A 17,836-nucleotide genomic window follows, 5' to 3' on the forward strand; every position below is an offset into this window, starting at 1 on the left:
TATAAGAAGGCATGTGAGACTAACCTCCCTTTCAAACTGTACGATCAGATCTATTGCTAGAAACCACCCCCAATGTGCAAAGGCTCTACTAAACAATGTCAATGGACAAGTAAACCTAATATATACTAACTAAATGTTTTAAAGGATTGTACTTCTGTCACCACAGTTAACATGGGAAAAACTTGCAGTTCAGTTCCATGAATGAAAATAACTGACTTTAAGCTAAAATATTTCAGAAACTTTATTAGCCGATAAGTTACTCATTTACAGGAAATCTAAATTTTCCTGATCTTGAACTGAATAACACTTTACTTTGAGTTGAAGGTAAACCGATATTTTTAGATGTATTTTTTGGTATTCTTTATAATTCTACGACTTTCTACTACAGCAGAAGCGAGCCACCAGTGTTTTACAGACTTACAAGCAGCCCAACAGTGTTTTACAAACTCACAAGCGAACCACCAATGTTTTACAGACTCACAAGCAGTCCAACAGTGTTTTACAGACTCACAAGCAGTCCAACAGTGTTTTACAGACTCACAAGCGAACCACCAATGTTTTACAGACTCACAAGCGAACCACCAATGTTTTACAGACTCACAAGCAGACCATGAGTGTACATTGCGAATAAGTAGTTGAATATACGCATCAGCTCACGCACGTCTCTGCTGAGACATCACAAAATTTGAGAAGTCACAAGCTGAACTGTTTTTGATTTTGCAGTCTTAAAAAATTACATTTCGCGGGCATTAATTATCGCGGATGTTAGCTTGCGAATATTCGCGAGCATTAATTTTTGTGAGTGACGTTTGGACATTGGTTGCTTTAGCAGAAATAAAAATGAATCGTGAATTGTGGAAAGGTGTGTTATAAAATCAAATCATTTTTTGCTCTGGGTAATTTCAAATATTATTTACTTTTCGTCACTTTTTTCATTTTCGCAAATGGCATCTGGAAGATCATATTTGCAAGTATTTATTATTGCCAATTCTACAAAAACCCAGAAAGATTGAAACTTAAACCTTGAAAGGATATCGAAAATTATTAGTGATCTCTTTATAGTAATGCGCTAAAAAAAGATTGTATGCGACGAAAATCGAAATCTGCTATAATTTTAACCCAAGTTTTAAATTTTTATCTTTGTTTCGCATTTCAAAAAAATGCTCACCCCAGTGGGGGCAGCAGCAGAATTAGGGTGGTGCGCGTGCCAAAAGGCTGTGCTTCATATTCTTCAGAATTTGGCGAGAAGCAACAGTTAACCAACGGAAAACTCTAATAACAAGTGCCGGGTCGGAGGTTCATAAAAAACAATATTTTGGACGAGTTTTCGCGAGTTGTTCCGAATATCTAAACAAACTATGCCCGTACGGCTTGAATACCCACGCGGAATGGAATAAAACACTTTCGTTCGTTTTTGTTTTTTTTTCTTATGAGATAAGATAAATTTACAACAAACACTTTTACACATTTTGCAATACCAATTCTTGTTGGTTGGACTTCTTAAAAACGCTGTTTGGTATGTTTTCACACATTCCGTGAAACCATTTTTTGCACTTGTCACACTGCGCCATCCTTTCATTTCCAAAAATACCACAACACACGGTTAGCATATGGTTGTTGATAATTTTGTCCATTTCACGCAAAGTCAACAATTCTTTTTCACTCAGTAACTGGCCCGGGACAACGTCAGTTTTTCCTGTTTTCTGGGGTGAGGTCAAATTAATGACAGGTGGAGATTGAGGCGGAGTTACAGTATTACAATCTATCACATTGTCGATGAACTCCTCTACAATAAGAAATTTTGATCGATCTATGATAAACGTAACTTTGTTGTGCTTATGTACATGTGGTTTGTGATGTCACGTCGTGTAGGAAAAAATGTTCTGTTTGTTGGTGAAGGAACCATTTTATCACAAAACAACTTGTTTTGAACATATATCTTTATGTGTCTTTCCATCTCTTTTACTTGCCTTATTCCTTGACCATCGAGTTCGTGAATTTTCGTTATTATTCTTGAATCGATTTGTTGACTGATACCACCGCGCTGAAACGATTTCAAGTTTAATATAATTGCAACAGCGTCCTTAGTGTATTTATACGTTACATTATATTATATTGACAATACCTCCCCTTACAAATGGTCTGCGTGGCAATCTAATATTTTTATCCAAATTTCTCTGTTGGTCTTCACTTGGGATTTATTAGCTGCCCATTCATTTTTCAACTTTTTGGCGCAGTTTTTCTTCCATTCAGTTAACTTGTCTATCTAAATAAACAATAAAATAATATTAGGACGGTGTTATCCTATAGCATTTACGGGTAATCTTGAATGGAAAAATATTATTTTACCTTGTAATCTGGAAAGGAAACAATATCTCGAAGGATAATTTTCGCTCTAGCTTATTTTCTTTTCTTTCTTTCTTGTGAGAAGCGTTCCTATCAGTACCATAGGCTTTTTGTTCCAACAACTATAAACGGTATCCCGTCGAACATTATTTGAGAAATGGAAGATTTTTTGTCTTCAAACAAAATGCATTTTCCTTTTAATTCAAAAATTTATTTGGATAACTTATTTCCACGCTTAAATTAAAATTTAATTTAAATCACATTTTATGTAGCTATATTCTATTAAATATTTAGTCAAAACTTACTGTCTGCACCGAAAGCTACATCCTTAAAGTATTATTGAAGATATTATTTCGGTTTGTCTGTTCAGTATTCATGTTATGTTATTGAATTTCCGCGCCCGAAGGCGTAGGAAATTCTTTAAAACCGTCGTTTTTTTCTTTTGGAGCATTTTTTGAGAAAAAATCGACCCTGGGATTACATGTTCTCCGTCACAGATGTAAACTTCGCACCCAAGCTCCCCAACTACTGGGAACTCATCTAAATGATGTTTAAGGACAAAATTAGTATTTGTTTTCAACAAAATTTGGCACAGTTAACAAAAAAGTATGCTGAACATAATGGTGACATAATAATTTTGATTTTTTGCCACCTTAAATGTCATTTTAGGACAAAATTGGTCCAAAAATTAAAACTACTTCATTTTCAACAAAAATTGGCAAAGTTAACAAAAAAAGTATGGTGAACATAATGGTGACATCGAAATTTTGATTTTTGTCACCTAAATGCCATTTTAGGCCAAAATTGATCCAAAAATTAAAACCGTTTTATTTTCGGCTAAATCTGGCACAGTTAACAAATAAAGTATGCTGAAAATGATGATGGTGCAAAAGTTTGATTTTTGTCACCTAAATGTCATTTTAGGCCAAAATTTAACCAAAAATTAAAACTGCTTTATTTTCGACAAAAATTTGCACAGTTAATAAAAAAAGTATGCTGAAAATGATGGTCACAGCAAAATTTTGATTTTTTGTCAACTAAATGCCGTTTAAGACCATAAACGTTTCAATCGCAAGACTTACCATGAATGTTAGGCTGTATTTTTTGTTAGCAATTTATTTTAAAATGTGAGTTTATTATGACACGTTTCGTTTTGTTTGCGTTTGTTGTAAGATATAATGTCACTTGTGTGCTTTATCTTCAGAGGTTCATGCACCAAACCTCCTCAAATGTTTAGCACAATAACACAACGAATTAGCTGGTTTTCATCAAATATTTTGGTAGCGAGCGGAAATTCTTAGAGCCCCCAGGGCTTCTTGTTCATCCTTAAAGTAGTTAGAATACGATGTTCCGGTTTCTATTTCATGTTGCTGAATTATTTCTTTAGCTTCTCGTAAGGAGTCGACACATTCTGTCTAACTTTCTAAAGCAGTATAGTTTCATTGATTAGAAGAAATGTCTACGACGGTATAACATACACGTTTTTGTAAAGACAATGAAATGATGTTAAAACGTCATTAAGAAAACCTTGTTCTAAGTTTGTGACCAAATCGTAGCTAATGCAAACAAGTAAAAGTTGTTAGCAAAATAATACGTTTTCTTTGCGCTTTTTCTACAATCTCTGGGTTTTTTCCACTTCCATGTCAGATTTACTTTTATGTTTTTGCTCCACTATTATTTTAACAAAAGGATTATTGCAATTAAAACATCATGAATAATTAATTTATTGTATAGATTTACCAAGTTTTCTTTTACGAGATTGCGCATGATTTTTTTGTATTTTTAAAATTTCATCTCTATAATAAATAAATAAAATGCGCGCTATTATAGCTACTGTAGAAGAATTTTAATAATGTATAAACACAAAAATAAAAAATATATTTCTTTACATCGCATCAGATTTAAAGAACGAATCATCTTCTTCGTCACTTGAAAATAGTCATTCTCCATCATATTCTACAACACGAGTATATCAAAAATGACTATTTTTCACGATAAACAGAGATAAAAATAAAATAAAAAAAACAGTGAATTCACCTATTTTTAAAATCGGTTGAATCAATCTTTGCTTGGTCTTTTTCCATGATAATAGATCATAGATTAAAAATTATAACGCAAACCAAGAGAAACCGAATCTCGTGTGCGCAGTTTTCGCGCGTCTCATGAATCATCGAGACAAGAATGACCTCCATATGTCAGCTACTCGAATTTCTTAAGTTAGTCGCCGAGCAAAATAGGCCCTCCAACCTGGCACTTGTTATTAGAGTTTTCCTTAACCAACACAACGAAAAGCACCAAATCAAGGCACAGAGCAGTAGCGCGTATTTCTTGAATAATTGAGCAGTGAAGTTTATAGCTAACTTTACAAAGTTTCTCGCCTTACTAACCTCAATCTGGTGCTAAAGTGTTTTCAAGGGGACACCACATACACAGGAATCATAAAGTGACAGGAGGAGGCGTCATATATATAAATATATATGATGATGTTGATTATGTTATAAAGGCAGCAAGGTCATGAAAAAGAAGCTTTACTTTCAGCTTAAGAAAGAGAAATCACAAAAAATAATGACTGATCATGAAGAGATCTCTAATCTTGCTTCAAGGTAGGTGCTTTGCACTTATTAATTGCACTGTGTTGAAAACACGTCATCATTGCCTCTCTACCCCACAAGGTTGCCGATAAGCTGCATTCGCCGTAAAAAGTGCGGGCGTTTTCAGGCGAGTTCGACGTTTTAATAAAAAAATCAAGTATTTGCCCGAAAAACCCAGCATAGACCTTAAACAATGGCAGAGAAAGAAAAAAAACAGACACTAAAGCCGTCAAAAATATGTTGTGTTCGCGTCCTCTGACCGACTCACTTTTGGTAATAAAAACCTGAGTCAGTGGGTCGGAAAAAGACAGGGAAAAAATTTGCTTGCGCCGATCTGAAAATTCCAGGAAAAAATACACACAACCGCCTGACCGACTCATTTTTGTGGGGTCTTCAGGACGCAAACACAGCATATTTTTTTATGGTGGTGTAACGATTCAAAAAAGCTATAAAAATTAAATAAACTTACTATGTGGCAGTAAGTTCAAAGAACTGTTTTTGATAGTTTATAATAAGATTTACTTGATAAGTAACTTACATATAAACTTTATTATCTCCTTTGTCTTCAAGCGCCTTCTTCCAAATATCATCTGCATGGTATGTTACAAGGAATTGTATTTCGGGAATGTTCCAGGCGAGTTCAGGAAAGTGCGGGCGGTTTCAAACGACAACTGCAAATTTAATTAAAGAAGTAGCCTGAACTCGTCCTTATATATGCAGGCGTTTGCGGCTTATTGGCACCCTCCTCTCTCCCCCCTGATAAGGGGTAGTTAAAATACCCCCATCTAGGGATTGACCTCCCATCTAATAAATTAATAATGATAATATTTAAAGTGGCTAGCCCAGAAAATCACAAAAACTTATAGTTAGTTGATTGTTTCCACTGGGGGACACTGGATCACCATCTGGATACACATTTTAAAAATGCTTTCAGTGAAGGTGGCAACTTATCAGAAGACAGTGCAAATTCCATTGGGGCTTTTTTGTTGAGTTTGATGGTTTAAAAAAAACACTCAGAATTTTGCCCAAGAAGCCTGTATCCATTCTAAAAATTAATAAAAAGCAAGAACATTGTATCTAAGACTGAGGGAAATCATGTTAGTTTCTCTTCCCTCAACTGAACCCTCACAAAAAACTTAATTTGCAACATTTTTACTATCTGTGTAAAATATACATTTTATTGACAGTTTAAAGGAGCCAAAATAGAAGTAGCTTTAAATGCTTTAACATGGTGAGCACGGTCCTGAATATTCCTGGAAGTAATCATGTTCAGAAAACGTTTTGCAAATCCAAAAATATTTAAATCTTTTTACATACCACACAGAAAGTTTTTTTTTAAAAAGTAAAAAATGTCAATAAAAAAGGCTGGGTGTACAGTCCTTCACATGCCCAAAATTGTTTCTGTGGTTCCAGGCGTGCAATTCCTGAATACTTTTTCTGAGTAAAAATATTTCATTTGTAGTACCATGCCCTAAAGCTAAATCAGATTGCATTCTATCATTTTAAAGTAAGTATCAACCACTATTACAATTTTAATCTGGTAGGCAAGACTTATAATAATCTCAACTCCAGTGTATCCAATTGTATTTACTGTCTCTGCAACAGCAGCTGACACTTCTGCAGCCTTGCCAATCTCCATTTTCCTAATAACCTCCACTACTTATTCTATCTTGATCTGCATAGTTAGCCTCTCTATTGGGGCATTGCTGGGAAATTTTTCCTCATCTCAATGAAACCCAGTGTTAAACAACCTCTGTAAACACTTCTCACCTACAACATTTTAATTAGTCTTCTTCATTAGCCCTGCTACCTTGAACAGCTTATTGCCATAATCTTCCCTTTCAAGACATCTACAAATCTTTTTTCCTCAGCTTCTGACCTTGCTATATACATCGCTGTGTGCTATATGCAGTTTTCTCTTTTCTTGTGTCCTTTTTTTCTTTTATTTTCACTACTAGGTCTGTCTCTATCTACCTTGTCCGTTTTCATACACACGGGTATCATCAGAAGCTTCTAGAAGACAGTTTTTCAACATAGCCTAAGTACTTCCAGCATTTTTACTATCACAAGGACCACTTTTGCACTAAATTGTCATGCTAAAATCTCTTCCTTCAGCTTTTAGACTCTCTTAAAAACTTTGTTTTTTAAAGAAAATTAAAGGGTAGTAATAATGATGTGATATTATAGTATTGTTTTGCTGCTTTACATAATGGGCAAATTTAATTTATGATTGGGACACTGCGAAAATGCCTAAGAAGAATTTAATAAATTTGATCGTAAGGTACGTGAAGCATTGGAAATACAGTTCCAGGACACGTCACCGCGTAGTTAACATGGTCTTAATCTAGACGATAGTCAGTATGTGACGATGAAATTCTGGAAGCCAATGTTCGCGTATCTTGAACGGAAGTCGTTGCAGTGACGTTGATTTGATGTTAATGTAATGACAACTGTTAAAAAATTTTGTATAGTCTGATGAAGACCTCCAATATGGAGGTCGAAATATTACCATAAAAATATATATGCTGAACGACCATGTATATGTTTCTTTAAAGTATTAACATACGTTCACATGAACATGTCATTTAAAGAGTATTTCTTTGTTTATCTTTGTGTTTTTAATCTACTTAACCTGCAATCTGCAATGCTTGTGTGACTTTTATCTAGTTTTTTCAATGCATGAGTTGTTACAACATTTTCAAATTCTGTCTTATAATATGGGATTGTTGGCACAAATCAAGTTGTTTCCTCAACACATTTTAACATATCTTAGTTTGAATTATTCTTTTTAAATTTGTTTTAAGTAAAAAAAAATTAAATTAAGTTGAGAGACTAATTAAGACGAGGATAGAAGAAACTTTTTAAACTAGCCAGCTATGCAAACCTGTCAATTTTGCAAATTTTAATGTTCCTCCCCACAAGTAATAGATAGATGTGCATATTTTACATGGGTAGGCTCACAAATATCGAGGGACAGTCCTGATCATATGAATTTTAGCAGCCAAGTGATACTTCACTCGCCTCGATTGTCGTAGGTGCATGATGAATTTTACGCGTCTTGCCTTAGGAGAGTGATTATTCAGTTTTCATAATTTGAGGTGCGTGATAACACATATAAAAAGTGTGGTCGTCTGGTAGGCCTACTGAGTAATTGAATGTATTTACATCTTTATAAATGACCGTCTCAAAATTTCCGTATGTAACCACTAATTTTTACATCGGCTATTTCTATACTAGATTCACAAAACTTGAACTTGACAGAGCTTACATCAGTCTTAGAGGTTATTTGGTTATATCTCAATCTCAAAATGTACTAATTGTCACTGATTTCAGCATAGTCATCTTTCTTAAATTTACGGCTTTTGTGGGCCATAACATGATTATTCCTTAAAAGTGATGTATAAGAAAGTGCACTTTTAGCTCGTCTTACCTTAGCCTGTCAACTGCAGCGAATTGGTGAGTTGATGCATTTTGCAAACTCTGTAGAATCATCATCATCATCATTCATCATTCTCGGCCTAACGTCCGTTTTCCATGCCAGCATGGGTTGGACGGGGTATATTAATGACCCTCTTCCAATATGAGCTAGACTGTGTTAGATCTAAACTCAACTTCCTCTGTATCAAGTCTGTCCTTATAACCTCCTGCCAAGTCTTTCTCGGTCTGCCTCTGGGCTTTGCCCCAAGAACTATCAAGTCTCTACACTTTCTTACCCAATTATCATCCTCCATTCTTTCCAAGTGCCCCAGCCAATTCAATCTTCTTATCTGGATAACATCTTTAATTCTACGGAGACTTAGCCTGCTTCTTAGCTCATCTGAACTCATTCTGTCTCTCAGACTGGCGTTACACATCCACCTAACCATTCTCATATCATTCCTTTCTAAACGGTCAAGATCTTCCTGCTTCATTGCCCATGTCTCACTACCGTACAACATAGCACTTCTTACACAGGCCTCATACAACCTATCTTTCACCTCAATTGACAGGACTCTGCTAGTCAACAAAGGAAGTAACTCTCTGAACTTTTTCCAAGATGTTATTGTCTCAATATTTTTGTGGGAGGCTATAGCTTTATTCTTTTAAATTGTGCACGGAAATATACAAAATTAGGAAGATTTTTTTACCCTCAAAAGAGGAATTTTTTGCCCTCAAGATGAATTAATTACCCTTAAACATTTTTTACCATGTACAAGATTGTGTTTGTCTTTTCATCAAAGAACCGTTTGATTATACTGTTATGTAATATATTTTGCAGACTGTAAACTTATTTTAATGTAAAAAAGAATACTGTATTTTCCGGTATATAACCTGAACATCATATAACCCGCACCAACAGTGGAAGTCGTAAAAATCAACTTATAACCCGCAGGTTATATACTGGAAAATACGGTGCTAAAAAATACAAAAAAAATTTTTTTATAACATAGCAATAAAAAAAAGGAAAATATTTATCACAAAAAGTTAAAGGGCTAATTAATATCTTTGTAAAAAACATATACATTGCTGTTTTTTCTTCGTTAAATTAATCTTATCCTAAACAAAATTTGGCTAGGGCATGAAAAGTGACATGCTTTTATTGATAGGCCTGCTGGTGCAAATTTAAAGTTTATTATGCCTACAAAGTTGTGAAGGTTTTCTGTTTAAAAACATAGGACTTCCTCCATTTTCAATTTATAACTTTTCAGGTGTTACATTTATTTGTTTTTAAAATAGATACAACATCGAAAAATTAATGCAACTTTTTCTGTTTCCATCAGTTTACAAGAAAAAAATTCACAAATGAAAAAAACCTAGTTTGTACTAGATCACAGTGTTTAGGCATGTTTATTTTAACTTTTAAGTGATTAAAATAGCATACTTTTTACTTTGTAAATAGTATTGTATTCTTGCCACTTTATTGTTATCTTAACGGGACGTAATTACGTAATAAAAACGCATCCTTAACAGGAAAAACAAAACTGATCTTGATTTTTATTGTGAAATTATGCAATGTAGTCAAATTATGTTACACCCATTGTTTTGTTTATTCCAATGTTGCCTTGATATATGATGTATAAAAATAGCTTAAACTTTAAATGTAATTGCATGGTTAATTTTTTTTGTATACAATGACTCCAACTTACTACTCACTAAAAGAAGACTTTTTTGAAGGTGAAACAACTAAAAGAAAAACAAACAATTTTATATTAAACTCTAGGTGAGATTATATATTTAGATTATTTATTTATAAAATTATATAAGATATATAAGAAGGTCAGAGTTATATATATGACTTAAGATATCACGGAATGTAGATTTTTATATTTTCTCAATTTACACCAGTATTTTTATGCTCGGTATTAACTTTTCGTGCAAAAGTTAAAATTAATTACTGTCTTTTAGTAATAGTAACACCAGCCAGAGCCTCAATTCAAGTTATGCCGATGTCTTTGAAACAAGTGGAGTCGTGGTATGTAAAAGAATGTTTTAAGCTTGCTTTTAGATTCCTCAGCGGTCTTTGTTTGTTATATTTCGTGTGTGTTATTTTACTTTTCCTTCCCCATTTAGATACGAGACTATCAAGGCTCATTTTCAGGACAGTTACTCGTTACTAACATAGTCACCTACAATCTGAACAAATGCAAATCAAATGTTGTCATTCCCTATTATAAATTGTTATGTTTGGTAAGTTTCTTTACATTTTTACATTTCTTTACATGAAAAAGCTGGAGAATACGGTGAAGTAAATCGTCCACCTTGTGGCAAACATATCAAAATTATCGTATCATTTTTTCAGATTGCATGGAGACCATTTGGAAAAGAAGCAGAGTGCGGCCAATGGTGTATTGATATATGGAATTATTTTTATACTTTTCTTACTTTTTGTATATTACTATTTTGGTATGTTATTCGAGTTTACACATGTAATGGTCGGTTAGTACTGGACACCACCACGCCTACGGTACATTTTAATTTTTTTCTTTCTGCAGTGTAACCTCTATGATTATAGTACAACTTATAATTATCTTTTAATACCAAGCAACAAAAGATTCCCTGCAATATGTAAATCTTTTAAAAGGTTGCTCAAACTAATCTCTGCCAATAATTTTAAGAAAAATTGACTATACTTTACTAAGTTTGTTGCTTTTATATTGTTTATGCACAATCTTCTGCTTAGGTTGCACCTACTTTTGCACCCACAGTGAATCCCAACACCACAAGTCATAATTGGTCTCAACTTGTTCCAGCTTCAAAAGTCTATGACATCAACAAAACACACATTGCACCTGCACCGCTTTTTTTGGATCCATGTCAACATGTTTTTGGAACGTATATTGTTCCCAGTTTTCTTCACTTTTTGGCATTTGTTATCGGGTTTTATCATTTTCGTGTGCAGGAACATGAAGGATTATACGCTCTGATGGAAAAGGTTTGTTTTATTTATTTATTTATTTTTTCTTAACTAATATTCTTTAACCCCTATTTTATTTGACCAGGCCAGATATAAATTAAGAGAACAAACTATATAAAATTGGTCAGTAATTTTTCACAAGTTTAGAACAAATTTTGGTTTGTAGACTCTAAATGTTTCATAAGAATGCTAGAACTGCATGGCCACTTTTTTTTTCTTTTTTAAGATGGATTTTAAAAACATCTTTAAGCTTAAAAAAGAAATTTTAAAGGCTTTTTCCAAGTTAGTGTTCTTATGTCAAAAAGCATATACACATTATATTAAGGGTTTTTTATAAAGGGACTGTATTTCTTCATGTATCTGGTTATTGAAAACTGTTTAGTTTGTTTATATGTTTTGACTATTTGCTATTGTATAGGTATATCTACAAAGTAATCATCCTAGTAAAATCACAAGACATTTGAGGTGAGATTTCAATTTAATTTTTCAGCTTCGTGTCTGATTATAGATGGGTAGTGTATAACTTAAATATACACCAAAACCTAGAAAGAATATTATAAAACTAAAATTTGGCAGAATGTTACAGAAACCTATCTAGAAGGGCCAGAAAAATACCCAATGTTTGCCCTATGTGAACAGCTTTTTGCTTTTGCGATTCCAAATATTGTTGTGTTGTTTTTCATTTGAAATTTCTAATAATTCTATCTTTGCGATTTAGAATAACTAATATTTTCCCAAATGAAAAATGGATAAAAGTTGTGAAAATCTCTAGCTACCTTGTTATTTTTAGGACTTATTTGATAGTTGGTATGTTGTGGTTAGTCTGCTCAATGGGAACTATGGTGTTTTATTTTTTTGCTTTTGGATTTTCTTGTGCTTCTGGAGTAACTGCTGATAGACCTAGGTATGTAATAAATATGCTGTTGTTGTTATTGTTGTGTACTGTGTACAGTGATATGACGAGACGATAACAGGTTTAGAACGCATTATTCTAACAAGTAATGTATTTTATAGAAGTTGTGAACTCCTGTGTTTGATCCTGCAAATAAAAATTACTAAGCTTCTTTACATTCAAATCTTTTTCAAAAGTTTTGATTGTATAACATTTTTTTGACAAGGAAAAATATTAGGACAGTTAGCAATCCTATAGATGTATATTGCATCATTGCGAACGATTTGTAATTACACAGAGCGAAGCACCCTGTTATTTGTAATATTTTTTTTAAAAATCAACATGAACCCTACTTTAACTTTCAGGATTATGTATTCCATAACAACCTTGATTGTGTTAGCTGGTGTGTTTTCAAACTGTGTAAATTTAGCTGTGGTATTAAGTTACTGCGGTCAATGTCAGCTGTTGAAGTTCTACATACAAGGTGTGGCCGAAAGATTAGAAGAGAAATCGACTGAACTGAAAGCTGCTATGAAGGTATACATTTGAGTAACTTGTTAAATTTTAAAAGGTTTGCCTTCAGAAGGTTAATGATTTACACCATGTGACGCTATTGCGTTTGCGATCTTCCAGAATATGCAAGTAAATGAAGCCGAATGGATAGGAAAATTTATATTTTTTAATTCTGCATAGAGAGATTTTAGAGAATTAAAAACACCTGTCCAAAATTGATTCTATGCAAAAACTTTGTTACAAAAAGCTCAGAAAAAATGTGTAGAAAATTAAAATCATCTTTTCAAAGTTGATATTTATTCTCTCTTTATCGGCTTTGTTATATAAAAAAGAATTTGAATTTATACAAATAGCATTCTCGTTAAATTGGTTGCAAATTCTGGGGTTATAACATAGTACAGTAGATGACATTTTTAGGAGTGTTGTCTCGATAAACCAAATAAAATTGATGTGTTTTTTAGGATGTGCTGGACATTAAAAGACATTTTGATCGTTTAAACGGTTTACTATCACTAAGCATGTCGTGTATTGTGTTCGATCTCATCATAGTAGTGGCTATAAGTAAGTACCACATTGCTAACATGCGCATGCGCAGTTGGTACAGCTAATGCAGTGCGTTTATCTGATAAACTCAAGAAATGGCCAATGTGCAAGAAACCAAAAAATATTACTGCGAAAAGTAAAAAATTTCAAATGAAAAAAAAGTTCTAATATTGCTCAGATGCATGGTTTGTTGCAAATAAGTTGCATTCAACCAAATTGCCCCAAAATTTAAAGTAAAAATTTAAACAAAAAATTTGGTTCAAGTACTATATCGAAATAAATATAAATAAAGTACCAACCCAAGCGCATCACATCGAAAGGGGGCGGTTATCGGCCTCATCGTTTTGGCTAAAAATGAATTTATAAAAAAGAACTTGGACATTTTAGTGATAATCAGATGCAAATATATTCTTTTATCACTAGCACAAAAATTATCTCGAACGTGATTGGCTGAAAGGAAGAATATATACATCATATTTCCGATTTGGAGTGCAATTCTCAATATTCGGATTGCAAGATATAGAAAAACTGTTAGATACACATATCGTACATTATGTCGCTTATTTATTTCGTTCTTCAACCTTTGCACATATTTACTCGCCTCAAGACTCGTACAATAAATTTCTGTAAAAGTTAAAGAACTCAAAAAAATATACGCCATATCATACTTATACATTCTATATACATCTCCATTCCAGCAATCATCCTTCTGTTCAACTATCGTCAAATGCCCACTGTTGTTGTTGTGTATCGAGCCATGGTGGCTGTGCAGTGGGGGTTAATGCTGATCTTTATTCTCGTGCAGGTAAATACAAAACTGTTTTTTTAGAATAGATACATGGTGGAAGTCAGTATGTGATTTTTATATTTATATGTTCTGAATGTGCTACAATTTTCAATCTCTTCAGGCTGCATTGTTGACTGCAAGTTCGAAAACACTGAAAGAAAAAGTACTCTCCATCAGGGTGTTTGGTTACCAGTCTCATACGCAGTTAGATATTGATTCTTTCTTAAATTTTCTTAACATGGTCGAGCTAGAGGTAGGAATTCTTTTTCTCACTGTTCCACATTCGCTGAAATATTAAGAAAAGCCATTTGCAAAATAAATTCTGCAAACATTTACAGTGGAACCTCCATAAAGCCCGAAATTTTCGGTACCAAAAACTTTGTCTGCTTTGAGAGGTTAAATCCTGTATTTAGTACCGGCATGTTTTGCACTGACACCGACTTTCTCTTAGACTCCTTCTCCTGTTTAGAAAAGAAATAAATAGGAAAAAATATTTTTTCTGTGTCCGCTTTATGATGTGTCCACTTTAGAGTGTCTGCTTTCAGAGGTTTTGTTATGAGAGTTTCCTAATGAATTCGTTCGGGGGAAATTTCTTTGTCCGTCTTAAGGAAGGTAAGGTGTCCGCTTTAGGGAGATCCCCCGTGTTTTGGAGTTTTTAAAGTTAGTATTCCAAAAAGCTAACCTGACCAAGTAAGCTCTTGAATACTTTGTTTGCGCGAAACTGCTTCTTGTTTTTTGTAAATCATATTTCTTAATTTCATGCAAAGTGCTGTTTTTTCTGTTTTAGGCACAAATCTTCACGATCCCAGTAAAACCAAGATATCTGTGGGGCGTGTTGATCGTTTGTGTGCAGTTCTTAATATTTTTATTTCAAACAGGACGTGTCATAGGGGAAAGTAAATGGGTGTAAACAAGTTATATTTAAATTATTTCGTTGGGTTATCCCAAGCTAGTAAGCAAGGAGAATAAACTTAAAACATTATTTTTAAATATGTAAGAAGATCAAATGGGAAATAATTGTAACTCTTTTGGATCATCTCACTAGGAGAGACATTTTCAAGTTAATATACTTTTGTGGATTGAGAATGTAGAAAAAAATGTGAATCGAGTAATCTATCTGTACTCATTGTATATATTGTTACGTCCAGCTATATTTTCTTACAGGGAGATCTTGACAACAATTAAAGATTTTGTTTAAAAACTAAAAATTTTTGTATATGTTTTGCTGTATATCGTGTCTATTCGCCTTTTTTTTATTGTGTGTTCGAATAGAGTGGGTGTGTCGTTAAAAAATATTTTCTGCAGCGATGTAAATTTGACTAGTAAAAGATTTTGTTTCCATTTTTTTTCTTGTTTAATTTTTTTTTTCTGAAACTTCCAAATTAAATGGCGCACCCAGAAGCTTTTAAATTCTTTAGCATATAAAATATAATATATACAAATCTTTATATCTATATTCTTGTGTTATAATTTATTGTACAGTTTTGATAAAGTTTAGAATAAATTTCTATAAAAAAGCTGCCTATATTAGTATATTTTTCCTATACATGCTGTTCTCATCAAAATCATTTTGCTGCGGAAGTCACTCATCATAAACACACTACATTTTAGCGTCACTTTTTGAAGTACGTTAAGCAAATAAATTGAGAAATTAAGGTTTGCGAATAGCCAGGAGACCCAGCATAATTTTTCTTATCACCGGAAAATCAAAATAGTTAGGGTGGGAAAATCACGCTGTGTCTCAAAAGAATCCTGCGGTCTGAATACTGACCGCACTTTCTGATAGGTTACTTCTATTGTTCTTTGTTCATTATCGGGAAATCTTTTGTTTTAAACGCGAATGGCCTTTCTTACCCAAATTAACATAATTGATTTTCATACTTTTCAAGAGGGTAGGATGTGATCACGCTGGCTTTGTGTTTTTTGTTTGATTTTAATTTCGGGTTTTCTCTGAGAAATTGTATTGTGGGTAATTGGTGGGCTTGAATTTAAGGGATTTGTTCTGACACATTCGTGTGCGTCTATCTGATCTTTTGAATGAAGGACTTTGATATCCCTAAAGAGAGCTTAGTTAATTACGTTGGTTCCAAATAGATTCTAGACATCCGTGGAAAATGCGGAATTAGGGATTGCGAATTATTAACCTTGAATAGCTATTCTTTTGATTGTAATGCTATGCCTTCAGTGCACAAAAAGGTAAATTGAAATATAAAAGTTTCCAAATGCCTGTCCTGGTTTTAAAATATAAGAAATTTAGGTTTGCGAAAACGAGACAAATTTGTAAATATAAATCGCACTCTGTTCTGCAACTTATTTTTCCGAATTCATGTCTTCCCTTGTAAGGTAAGATTTGGGTGCGCTTGTAGTTTTTTGTTTATATTGTTTTCTACAGTTTATGTTGCAAGTACCCTCCATCTTATTTCACTGGTTTTATGAGTTGTTTCTTCACGTGCGAAATTCGACCAGGCATAGGCTTGTAATTTGTTACTTATACTAGATTCTTATGTACGAGATGTAGAGAGTTTTATTCTCATTACAAAAACATTACCTGTTTTTTACACATAGTCGAAGCTGATTGAACAATTTTTAGACTTTTTTTTTATAATAACTTTAGGCAAATAAAAAATGAAAAGATAAAAAGATCATAAGGATTTGATTTTTTTGGAGAACATGATGACGTCAGAAGAAAAATGACGTAAGCAAAAAAATGACGTCAGCATTTCTTTTTCAAGGTCAAATATTATTTCTCAGCTGCTGCATGTCATGGTTATAGCGTTTGTTCTTCTTTGAATTCAACGAAAGTGGTAAAATACTACTTCCCATTCTTTTAAAAACGAGACTCGGAATATCCAAAATAAGGTTAAGAGGAGAACTTATGGCGGCTATTTAATTTTTCCTTTTCCATCAATTTTAAAACATCTGATTGGTAAAAAACTAAGATTCTTATCCGAGTTTTTTGATTAGTATTTCACAACAACTGGCATTCTTTTATGACTGATATTGTAAAAAACTAGTACCGTTCTAAATAAAAACAAAACAAAAAACTTCATTAACAAGCTTTCGTCATCCCCCAAATTAAATTCCCGCCAAGTTATCGATTTTTGATCTCCACCTAATTAAATTCCGCCAAATTTAATTTTCCTAAAATTTTCTTCCCGCTCAAATTTCTTCTCTGGATAATAGTTTAGAAAAGATTTAATTGACTAAGAGCGTGCACTTTTGGTGCGAGATGAAAACCTTGTTTTCATCAAAATTTAAAAATAAGTCGCGTGTACATTCAACAATTTTTGACCTCGCTCGCACTTTGTTTAATTACAGAAATTTTGTTTTTCTTTTGCTGAGAGTCATCATACACAGGTCCTAGGAACATTAATGACCGAGGTGAATGTAATTGGGACACAGGCTTCGATGCTGATGGAAGACAAAATGGCTTTGTTATTTTATTTGTTTAAAAAACCATAGTGGTGGACCAACAGTTCACCACAGGTTAATTGCGGTTCCTGAAGTAAGTACTTATACCTTGTTGAAAGGCTTGGCTTTGATTGCATTCAGTATTCAAGTGTCTACAAAGATGGCTACTAGCATCATTGAAGGATATACTTTAGAATCCCAATGTTCATTCAAATCCAGTATGGTAGACTAGTGGAAAGGGTGGTCACAGGGCATGAACACTAGGGGCCCCGCAAGGTAACTAACCAATAATGTTGTAGATCCAGACTTCTAAGATTGCTTTGCTTACTTATAAAATGGGAGCAGCTAAAGTCAACTAG

At 33.4% G+C, this 17,836-nt stretch overlaps 1 protein-coding gene across 2 annotated transcripts; it reads left to right on the top strand.

Moving 5' to 3' along the window:
- Positions 1–4,611: 4,611 nt before the first annotated feature.
- On the top strand, positions 4,612–15,207 carry LOC130635833 (uncharacterized). 2 transcript variants are annotated; one of them, XM_057445322.1, is made up of 12 exons: positions 4,612–4,949; positions 10,323–10,389; positions 10,488–10,604; positions 10,717–10,881; positions 11,098–11,349; positions 11,750–11,796; positions 12,122–12,235; positions 12,589–12,760; positions 13,198–13,297; positions 13,978–14,084; positions 14,188–14,319; positions 14,854–15,207. In XM_057445322.1, exons 1-12 carry the CDS (start codon positions 4,861–4,863, stop codon positions 14,974–14,976), a joined length of 1,485 nt encoding a protein of 494 aa, XP_057301305.1. In that variant the 5' UTR covers positions 4,612–4,860; the 3' UTR covers positions 14,977–15,207. The 2 variants fall into 2 exon arrangements, with proteins under 2 accessions (XP_057301305.1, XP_057301306.1); XM_057445323.1 differs by lacking the exon at positions 4,612–4,949 and adding an exon at positions 9,490–10,137.
- The last annotated feature ends 2,629 nt before the right edge of the window (positions 15,208–17,836 follow it).

The sequence above is a fragment of the Hydractinia symbiolongicarpus genome, chromosome 3 (assembly GCF_029227915.1).
Source record: "Hydractinia symbiolongicarpus strain clone_291-10 chromosome 3, HSymV2.1, whole genome shotgun sequence".
Lineage (NCBI taxonomy): Eukaryota > Metazoa > Cnidaria > Hydrozoa > Anthoathecata > Hydractiniidae > Hydractinia > Hydractinia symbiolongicarpus.